The 11,123-nt window shown below is 34.6% G+C and overlaps 1 protein-coding gene across 3 annotated transcripts; it reads left to right on the top strand.

Annotated features, from left to right (window-relative positions):
• The first annotated feature begins 3,094 nt into the window (after positions 1 to 3,094).
• Positions 3,095 to 10,117, top strand: LOC113634310 (tumor necrosis factor receptor superfamily member 14-like). 3 transcript variants are annotated; one of them, XM_027133201.2, is made up of 7 exons: positions 3,095 to 3,595; positions 5,500 to 5,870; positions 6,008 to 6,133; positions 6,250 to 6,384; positions 8,755 to 8,842; positions 9,233 to 9,391; positions 9,948 to 10,117. In XM_027133201.2, exons 2-7 carry the CDS (start codon positions 5,741 to 5,743, stop codon positions 9,994 to 9,996), a joined length of 687 nt encoding a protein of 228 aa, XP_026989002.1. In that variant the 5' UTR covers positions 3,095 to 3,595; positions 5,500 to 5,740; the 3' UTR covers positions 9,997 to 10,117. The 3 variants fall into 3 exon arrangements, with proteins under 3 accessions (XP_026989002.1, XP_026989003.1, XP_026989001.1); XM_027133200.2 differs by having other exon boundaries at positions 3,109 to 3,595; positions 6,250 to 6,405; XM_027133202.2 differs by lacking the exon at positions 6,008 to 6,133 and having other exon boundaries at positions 6,250 to 6,405.
• Positions 10,118 to 11,123: the final 1,006 nt, after the last annotated feature.

The raw sequence follows: 11,123 nt of genomic DNA, 5'->3' as shown, positions 1-11,123 counted from the left end.
CTTCAACATTCCAAGCTGCATTTTGTGTCAAATAACTAAAAGTGAGACAGAAAATATAGACAGGTGTAGAAACAACAGATAATTGCTTTTATAATTGATTGTAAATTATGAACACACCAAATTCTGTTGATTTTTGATCAAAAAGAAAACTCATCCTCTACAAATATATTAAAAAGAAGAAGAAAAAGAAATAACCAACTGGAAAATAGCCAATAGCAAAAAATAGCCAAAAATTTTAACACCTTTAATATAAAGTCTTAGAACTTAAAATGTTATGCCCAAATTGAATCATTAGGAGACATCAGGCAGGGTAACAATTGTCATAAGGAATTGTAGGTACATTGTCTGACTCTTCAAATCATGTGATACGCAACAATGTTAACTGAGGACCTGAAAATGAAGCTATATGACACTGGTTTGCAATTTCCACTGTCCTAAATGTCACTGCATGTCATACATGGCTGTTAAGAGGAACTGTGAAGGTCAAGGCAAGATCCTGAAATGGAAAAGTCTCAGATAGACCTGCTCATATGCAAAACAAAACTTATCTAATCAATGATGTGGCAGCAATTCAGTGCATACATTCATTCAGACAAGGACCAGCATGTTCATGTAGTGTTCCCACGAACAATCAGAATGTGATCTCATTTATTTTGACAATAACATGATTCGTGATGCTAGACAGACTGGTGTGAGTATACTGTATAAGAAACTGCTGATTTCCTGGGATTTTCAAGAACAGCAGTATCTATAATTTAAAAACATATAGTGATTGACAGTTCTGTTGGTGGAAATGCCTTGTTGAAGAGAGAGCTCAGAGGAAAAAAATCAGATTTGTGCCAACAAGAAAGATATAGTAACTTTACTTTTATAAAAACTATAGTGAGCAGAAAAGGATTTCAAAACACACAAAACATTGAACACCTTCAGGTGACAGTTGTTGTGAAAAATCTTAGTAGAAATAATTAAAGTATTATTCCTTACAATACTATAACCAAAGTAAAGTATTAGGCCTTGCAAAATATTACAATTGGTGTCATAAGACATATGTAGGCGATGTTGTAGGCTAAAGATGTTTATTGTAATCATAAACTTAGTAAAAGTAACCAGATTCGGGGCTGTCAGGCCTAGTCAGTCTGAGCTCTCTGATCAACAATGTGTGAGGAAGTGAAAATCAAAATACAAAGCAACATTATAACAGCAAGGGCTTAGCAAAAACAGTAATACAACATAACCAATATAATCAAGAACTTTTATCATAGCAAGAAATGAAATGAGGAAATGGGGAGCAGTTGGGGGGTTCGGTGCCTTGCTCAAGGGCACCTCAGTCGTGGCCGGCCCGAGACTCGAACCCACAACCTTCGGGTTACGAGTCAGACTCTCTAACCATTAGGCCACGATTGCCCCCAAAAGACATTGGTTCAAAGACCTAGGTCCTGAGAACTAAGGGGAGGAAAATCCATAAATGGGCATTGGGAAAAGGGTGATGGGAAATAAGGGGAAATTACTTCAGTGTATTTAGAAAACATAGGTTCCGGTAAATAAGGTGATATGGCACCGTGGGACTCCAAGAAATACTGGGAACCATAGAGGAGGCTAGGAGCGCCAGGGTATATATTGAGAAGATATCTGGGGCTCGCGGGTGAAGGTGTGTGTGTCAAATTCTTCTGGCCAGATGAAGGAGGCAGCCCCACGTGCGTGTGTGGTGTGTGAGCGTGTGTGGTGTGTGTGCGCGCCTGTGTGTGCCTGTGTGTGTGTGTGTGTGTGTGTGTGTGTGTGTGTGTGTGCGTATGTGTGCGTGCGCATGTGTGTGGTGTGTGTGTGCGTGTGTGTTTTTTATTTTTGCAAGAACGTCGTGAGAGTTTTTGTTGTTTTTGATTGATTTTCACATGACATGCTCTTCTTGGGATTTTCATTTGTTACTTTCAACTTGGCAATTTCTCTTAGAAGATTGTTAGCTGATTGACCACAATAAAGAAGTTTGCTCATTCTCATCCAGGTCTGAGGAGTTTTCTCAGTGTTTTTTGTAGTAATTATAGAGTTATCAGTTAAGTTTAACTAAAACAGTCTTTAGTAGCCAAAAAGTCTAAGAGAGGAGGACACCCTGCGATGTGTCGATTTGGAGACGGGCTCTGAGTTACAGGAAGCTGAGCCCATCATGAGCTCATCACATAAATTGGACATTTGAATATTAGGAAAAAATAAACTTAAAAATAAACTTGGCAGTCAGGAGTGGAACCCAATGTGGTCTTCTGCAGTAGTAGACCATCCACCTCAATGTTTAACATTTTCAGCATTTTGAGATGTTTTTATACTCACCAAAGGTGTAAAGAGTAATTATTTTAATTACTTGGTGTTTCCTTTTACATCTCTGGTGACTCTGTATTTCTGTTTTTTTTTTTTTGTTTGTTTGTTTTTTACTTTACAGTTTCAGTCTTATAAATATAGAATTGCAAGATGACCATTTAACATTGCAGATTTTCCTGCAAGAAAGCTGTTTTTAAGGGATGAGCTGAGAACTAAGTGAACGTGTCAGCAATGTGAAGTCTCATTAGCAAATCAGCTTAACCCGATGTGCTGACTAAAGGTGGATGAATTCCACCAACTGAAACTTGGTTCCTTTCCCAGTCTATAAAGCATTTTGTCTTGCCACTCTTGCACACTAGACACTAATACTGCCTGTTATACTGAAAATGTATTTGCACTTGCACTTTTAAACTTCACAAAATAGCTATTTTTGGTCTTACGTTTTACATTATTATACAAAAGCATCAACAGTTGAATGTCAGTAAATATGTAATAAAGTTGAAGTGGATAAAGTCTGAAGAATAAAGTCTGTTCTGGCATTTAGTTAATCTTGTAATCTATCATTTGTTTCAGTTAATCTTGTAATCTATCATTTTCTTGTGTTTTTTTAGTTATACACCACAATCCTGCTGTAGTACGATTTCAAAGGTGTTGTGTAAGTTTCTATAGCAGCCCTGATAATAGGTCCAGCTGGCAGTTGCATGGTACATCACAGGTTTATATTCATTTTTAATTGTTAACTTACAAAGAAAAAAAGTTGACAGCCACTCAAACACATTGCCATTTTTGCTATACGAAGCTGTGAGGAACTGTGACGATCAAGGCAAGATCCGGAAGCCCATGAACAACTTCGTACTAATAGTCTGTCCAAAAAAGGCAAAAAACAAGCAAACTAAAAAAACCTGAGCCCTTCTATTGTGTTGCAAAAAATACAGTATGATCTACATGCAAGATTAATAATAAAAGAAGTGTTAGAAATTAAATGTATTTTGGAAAAAAGTTCTTGTAGACTCGTTAAGTAAAAATATTTTGCCCGAAATCACCTAAAGTATTTTAGGTGTTAAAAATGAGCAGTCCCGAAAGCCAAATGCATTGTCAACTGGGAGCTTCTTAAATATTACGTTATTGAGGGAGGCGTCGTTAATGTTTAGGTAACAGAAAGCGCAAGACACTCAATGCTCAACAGACGGACTTTATGTTACGAAACGACAAACTAAAAACAAACTACAAGAAACACGGCGTCAGTTGCAGCTTTTCTTCATTAATTTCTCCAGGAGACGACAAAACTGTAAGAACCTAATTTACTAGTAACTGACAGTGTATTTGTGTTTAAAGATTACAATAACATGACTTGTTTATATAATACTGTATGATGACAGGTAAATAGCAGATAAAACTCTTTGGCAAAATCTTTAAAACATTATTAAAACTCACTTAATGACAAATATTGCCTCTAAATTACAAACCGTGAAAGGCACAAACTATTATTTTCATTATTGTATTAAATATAAAAATAAGTCAATGTACATTTTAAGTAATAAAATTATTTAATACTTTATAAAACATTTCACTAGAAAGCTGACAGCTGACGTGCATGTTTTTGTTGACCCGAGGTAGTTATGCAATGAGTATGCAATGCATACAACAATATTTTCTATCAAAAATAAACATTTAGATATTACCCATTGTTTCTCTGTCTGTACTTTTACTGTGAACAATGACAAAGTTGACTGAGAAGAATTAAGTACGTTTAAGTGCCAAACATTCTGGGTTTTAAATGAACTCTTTTCTGAGATGCAAAAAAAAAAAAAACCACAAAAAAATTGCTTTCAAATTACAAATTACTTTTTTAAAGTATCAAAACTAAGGCATACATAAAAAATAAAGTAAGTAAGTAAGTAAGTAAGTAAGTAAGTAAATAAATAAATAAATAAATAAATAAATAAACAAACAAAGATACTGCCTTCAAGTCATGCAACTTAACTTTCAGAACTAAAAGATTTAAAATCTACAGCTCAGGCATAACATAAACCTTTACTGTCTTCTTGGAATGCTTTGTGGTATTTAAGTGGCAAAAACATGAAGCATGTGATTGCAATGAAGAAAGGTAAGCATATCAACATGCTCAGAACGTAAGCGTGTTGTCACACATACACACACACACACACACACACACACACACACACACACACACACACACACACACACACACACACACACACACACACACACACACACACACACAAAATAATTGCACAAGAACGTGACGTGAGGAATTGTTTCAGCCCTAAAACTAATTTAATCACAAATATTGCCTCTATATTACAAAACATAAAAGGCACAAAGCATTATTTTCACTATTATATTAAATATAAAAATAACTCAATGCACATTTAAAGTAATAAAAATATTTAATACATAATACATTTCACTAGCCAGTGCAGCTAGGAATGATGAATGTGCTGATGGAAAAGAGAAATCACAAAGAACTATTATAAACTGCTGTTTTTAGAACTTACTTTGTTTTTCAGTATCAGCTGACATGCATGTTTTTGTGTCTGCATATCCTTTCCTCTTAAATTACTTTAAATAACACTATAAAAGACATGCTATGATAGAGGTGAATGGTAAATACTGTAGTCAAAACAAGTAGTTAAACATGAACAATGTTTAGTTTTGAAGTTAGTTTTGAAGACTTAAAATGCTTTATAATATTATTATTATTAATATTATTATTAATATTATTAGAAAAGCCTACAGAATACAAAGGTCAAAGGTTTTTGTTGGTTTATTTGTTTGCTTTTCTTTTTTATCCAAGATCAAGGCAAACAATATTCAAAAGTAATAAATATAAGGCTTAGTATGGCAGCTAAAAAGTCTGAGCTGAATGAATACTTTGTGAAGATAGTAGTGAGATAGTAGTGAGTAGTGAGAGTGCTTATGTGTGTGAAGGTCACTGAGTCCAGGAGTGCAAACAGGACTCAGGTGAAACTTTAAAGCAAAATTAAATACTTTTAATTTTATATTTTTTCTACTTTGTCACATTTTGTTCAAGTGAAAGTAAAACTGTTTCATTTTTTCTTCAAACCAATTGTTCATACATGAACTGTATTATTTGCTGGATATTGAATACAGTGCTTTTTACATGACAATTCTTTTCTATATCCTGAAATTTCTGCTTTTCTTTTTCAGATTCTTCTCCAATAAATCTGAATGCTCGACAAAAATACAGAAAGTGTAAAGCAGCTGTAAAATGATCCTTATGCAGCATCAACAGATCTCTGCAGAACTGAAATTTCTAAATAATCCAGAATCTGCCTTCAATAAGAAATAGACTTGACTGGAAAAAGACCTGACCAAAACACTAAGCAAAATCAAGTGTGGGGTTCATGTTCATGACTTCTGTTTGAGACGTCTCATCAACACTTTCACAATGATTTCCAGTTTGAAACATACTTTTATTATTACTACTGTTTTCTTCTTGAACATTGAACTGTGTGTTTGTGCTTGTGCATTAGTTGAATATGAGCTAAAAGGAGAATGCTGCCCCATGTGTCCACCTGGTAATGAGATTTATATTTGATATAAATATACTGTATTTAGGGGCAGCTACAAATGTACCATATATTTAAACAAATAAATGCAACTGAGCCCCCATAAAAGTAACTGATTTTACAGCTCATCTTTATTAAATTTTTAGGACATCGTGTTTTTAGAAATTGCACTAAATTCACCAGTACAATCTGTATACTGTGTGCTGACTTGACTTACATGGATGAACCCAATGGCCTTCCAAGCTGCATTAGCTGTATGGAATGTGATACTGGTAAATGTAACAAATCAATGTTTTACGTCAAATTTTATGTGCAGTTTGTATTTTAGTATTGATTAAGAGTACTGGATTTATTCTGTATGGTGTTTATCTTTTTTTTTTTTTTACAGGACAGGGATTAAGAGTAAAAACTGCCTGTACACAGACTTCAGATACAGTTTGTGAGCCGCTGGACGGATTTTACTGTAGCGATGGAGACAGGGGCAGCTGCATATATGCTGAGGAACACAAAAAATGCAGTCCCGGTGAATACATAAAACGGAAAGGTTGGTGTGTGCTTGTACTGCACGATTAATCATATCGCGATCGCGATATCAAGCCTGTGCGATTATATGACGCAAAATGCTGCGATTTTATGAAATAAATAAATAATAAATAAATGCATGTTTGGACATGACAACCCATTCTCTCTGAAAGCTGTTTGCCTATTTCATACACTACATCGCTATCCGCGAATAAAAAAAAGACCAGTGAGTTTCAGTTTAGGCAGTGGCACGTGTGCAGCGCGGAACGGGTGAAGATGGATGCCGAGCAGACGGACACTGAACTGGTGGGCAGAAAAAAATGTTGAAAAAAAAAAAAAGTGTTACTAAGTGCTACTAGTGTTAATTTCGTCAGACGAGACGAGACGAAATATGTTCGTCAACAACCTTTTTTTCATGACTAAGACGAGACGATGTCAAGACTGCACCACTGTCCAAAAACGCTGACTAAGACTAAATTAACATGCATTATTGTTGACGAAAAAAGACGAGACGAAAATGTTTTGTATGAAATAAAATCTAAGATAAAATCTCTCTTCATTTTCGTCTACAATTGTCTCTGCTTTTTCATCAGCTGTTACGACTTTAAAATATTCAGAACGAGTTCGCGGCTTCGCGCTGTTGCTCAAGTTACATGTCTCATATGCTTGTGGCTGCAACACGAAACTGCTGAACAATTGTATTGCTTCCGCTAAAGAAAATAGTGCGCTCCGTCTCTACGGTTAGAATCCTGTGTGTCCATGGCAACGTTCTGTTTTTTCATGGCAATGGTGTGTTATAGTTAGCAGCGGTCTGTTATCAAGAAATAAAATAGTGTGTGCGTAGAAAGAATTCGTCCACACGCCGCTCAAAAAAAAAAAAAAAAAAGTCCTGAGCGCAAGTCCACCGTTTAGGCGGCTTTTTGTGTTAAATGATATTTCCTGTCGCTGCGCAGGCGCTTTTATTGTACATGACAGCTTATGTCCCGATGACCGGTCTTTGCATTACGATTTAAAGCAGTATCAATAAAGTAAAAAATGTGATGTGCAGTCAAGTTCGAGTGTATGCACTGTTTAAACGAGTGTTCTCAACTTCTCACTGATATTTTTGTGATTCGCGGAGTTTTGACAAGTTTTATAGCCTTGATATTGTTTCTTATTCAAAAGTGTTGACAGAAAAAACTCTTTACCCCCAACCTGAAACCTCTGCTCCTGTCACAATCACATCATAATCAAAATTAATAGTTAGGCTTAAAAGCAAATGTATATGTAAGGGAATCAAGTTTAACAATTACATGTAATATTGCTCCAAATATCAATAATGGCATGTGCAATACCATGTATACCTTGCATTAAGTTGGTAATTTACTATATATATATACACACACACACACACACGCACACATACACACACACAGTTTTGATCTCAGGCTTTTCATTAATCAGCATTAATGTGTTATTTTTAAAAATGACTACAATTTTCTGACTAAAACTAGACTAAAATTAAAAGACTTTTAGTCGACTAAAACTTGAAAACTTGACTAAGATACCTTGAGTTTTCTTTTGACTAAAACTAGTCTAAAATGATGAGCCTTTTAGTCCACTAAAACTTGACTAACAAAAAAAGATATGTGAATGACTAAATATGACTAAAACTAACAAGGACATTTGGCACAAGACTAAGACTAAATTAAAAATAAGTGACGAAATTAACACTAGTTGCTACATCACGTTGCAACATGACAAACTTATATCTGCACCTGAAACAGCACAGAGAAAAGTATGATGAATGCATGAAGGTAAAAGCCCAGATTAGTAAAGAAACAACTGAACAAAAAGAACAATCTGTAAGACCAAAAAACAAACCACAATTACAGATGTGTTTGAGAGTGTTGAGCCATATGAAAGGTCTTCACAGAGATATAGAGAAATCACCAACTCTATAACGCATTTAGCTGTACTATTGAGACAATAACAAGTTTGTTTGCAGTAATGCAAGGATGTTATTTTGTAAAAATCTTTTAATTTGAAAACGTTTTGCATTTGTTTGTTGTTGTTTCTAGTTTGAGTTGAAAAATACAAATTTAAGCATTATCAGTAATCTGTGTGTGCATTTTCCTTGAGAACCAAGCAAGTTGACTCATGATACCATTTGTTTATTATATCACAATCGCATATCGCAATCGCAATTTTGACCTCAATAATCGCAATATGACATTTTCCCTAAATCGTGCAGCCCTAGTGTGTGCACATTTGATATGCCATCAACCTTTCCAGTTTCACTTTGCATTTTTAATTATGAGGAGTATATTAATTACTACTGTAGATCTATGAAGATATTTACTGTGACTAAATAGGACTCATATGTTTGCAGGAACAGCAATTAAAGATACTGTATGTGCACTGTGTGCAGATGGTACATACTCCGATGGTTTCTTTCAAATTTGTAAACAACATACAAAGTAAGTATATAATTATTATGAGTCACTAAAGGATTCCCTAAAACTCAAAAGGAATATGAAGAAATTAAAGGAAAACTATTTCAGATATTTAAACTTCTTGTGATCTTGATCCTGTTTCGATCAATTCCACAATCAGATCAGTTCTTTAGTACTGGTTACAGTGAAAACTCAATAAAAATGAGGAAGAAGAAAAAACATTAATCACTCATCCACGATATATTGATCTAATGTGAATCTTGAGTATCACATGGACTAACAACCAACCAAATAATGGAAAGAAAAACAGCAATACTCATTGATTAGAGCTGATAAACCTAATAGTCATTGCTAAAAATACATTTCTAGTTAATATTTGCAAGTTCATAACATGTTTGACTTTTATTTTGATAGATGTGAAGATTTGGGACTTACAGAAATAGCACAGGGAACACATACTTTTGATGCTGTTTGTAGGAGACGCATTCCAGCAGTTCTAATAGCTGATATCATAACGTATGTGGTGCCTATATGTTTGACTGCTTTTGGACTTGCTGTACTTTGTGTAAGGAAGTAAGTGTTTCATATTAATCTAAGTGTAAATATTTATAATTTGGACTTTAGATTTTGCTACTTAATTAATACATTACTTTTGACACTTATTTCCCAAACCATTTCTAAATTGACTTGTACTGCTAACAAATTCAGTCATATAGACAGACAAGTTTAGAACAGTGTTACAGCTTCAACCCCATTCTCTTTTGTAACTTGTAGTACTAGGAAAGACAGAAGCTTATGCCATAAAATTAATTTATTTAATCCTTTGATGTAAATTTGTGCTATAAAATAAAATTTCAAAGTCATTGTCAAGCTAGGACAGATAAGAATCAATGGTTTGCCACCATCTGATACATATTTTATAAAGAATGTTATCCCATAAACTATTAATGCATAAAAGTGTCCTGCTGTGAACAAAGAACATTTGATATACACCAACAAATTATGTGCGGCACCCTGTGTCCTGCTATGAAAAAGTTATTACTCTCCCTATTATGATATTGAATATTGATCTAACAGTTCTGATCCTCACATATATTTGATGGCTTTCAATTTTCTACTATTTTCCTAGTACATGGATATTGAACCTAAGACGTGGTGCTGGACAACTAGCAGTTTAACCCTCCTGCAGACCTTGTCTGAATTCCTATGCAAATTAGGAGCGCTGAGTCAAGATGACCTTGTCTGTTTTGACTGCTTATAAAAAACGAAGTATATATGATAGCCTTTTTTTCACCTTTTTGTCTAACTTGTTTACAACATATTAACATATATTTTGCAATTTTTTTATAATATTTATATTAATTTTTTTGTATAATAAACCTCATTAATATGCAAAAATGCCTCATTTTCATTTACAGGCTGGTATATTTCAAAGCCAGGAGATTGTTTTGAAACCATTTGGACCATTTTTAATGTTAGTAAATAATAAAACCTGTTTTTTCCAGGTCAAATTGACAAATTGACCATTCTGTGTGATCAGCTTACATTTGTGACATTTTTACACTTGTTATGTCTATTTTGCCTACCAGATGCCATCTGATCACCCAAAAACGGGCTACACACACACAAAAAGCTTGTGTGTGTAAAGCTTGTTGGTAGAATAAGAAGAGAAGATATTGTCCCCAGCTGGACAAATGCATATAACAAGTGTGAAATATTTACAAATGAGTAGCTTTTGTTTTTTCTGGAGGCCTAATGAATTGCAATGCCCAATGCTTGTGTGTGTGTGTGTGTGTGTGTGTGTGTGTGTGTGTGTGTGTGTGTGTGTGTGTGTGTGTGTGTGTGTGTGTTTGTGTGTAGCATCATTTCGGTAGATCATATTTTGCCCTCTGCTAGACAAAGGCATATCAAAAGTGTGAAATATTTTTTTTCTGGAGGCCTAATGAAATGAAATGCTCAATTTGTGTGTGTGTATGTGTGTGTGTGTGTGTGTGTGTGAAATGTTTACAAATGTGTAGATTTGTTTTGTATGGAGGTCAACTGAAATGCAATGCCCAATGCTTTGAACAGTGTTTGTGTGTGTGGCCGTGTGTGTGTAGCATCATTTCGGTAGATAATATTTTGCCCTCTGCTAGGCAAAGGCATATCAAAAGTGTGAAATATTTACAAATGTGTGGCTTTTTTTTTTCTGGAGGCCTAATGAAACGCAGTGCCCAATTTGTGTGAGTGTGTGTTTTGGGTGCGTGTGTTAGTGGACATTTTGTGTGTGTATTTTTGTGTCTGTATGTATGTTTATTTGCTGAAA

Source organism: Tachysurus fulvidraco, chromosome 14 (assembly GCF_022655615.1).
Source record: "Tachysurus fulvidraco isolate hzauxx_2018 chromosome 14, HZAU_PFXX_2.0, whole genome shotgun sequence".
NCBI lineage: Eukaryota > Metazoa > Chordata > Actinopteri > Siluriformes > Bagridae > Tachysurus > Tachysurus fulvidraco.
This window is presented reverse-complemented; position numbering and strand designations above follow the sequence as displayed.

Excerpts from the sequence above, each read along its gene's own strand:
- LOC113634310 (XM_027133200.2), top strand. The coding sequence starts at position 5,741 with ATGATTTCCAGTTTGAAACATACTTTTATTATTACTACTGTTTTCTTC. Across the intron at positions 6,406-8,754 it reads TGAATACATAAAACGGAAAG|GAACAGCAATTAAAGATACT; the intron begins GTTGGTGTGTGC and ends ATATGTTTGCAG. Across the intron at positions 9,392-9,947 it reads GCTGTACTTTGTGTAAGGAA|TACATGGATATTGAACCTAA; the intron begins GTAAGTGTTTCA and ends CTATTTTCCTAG.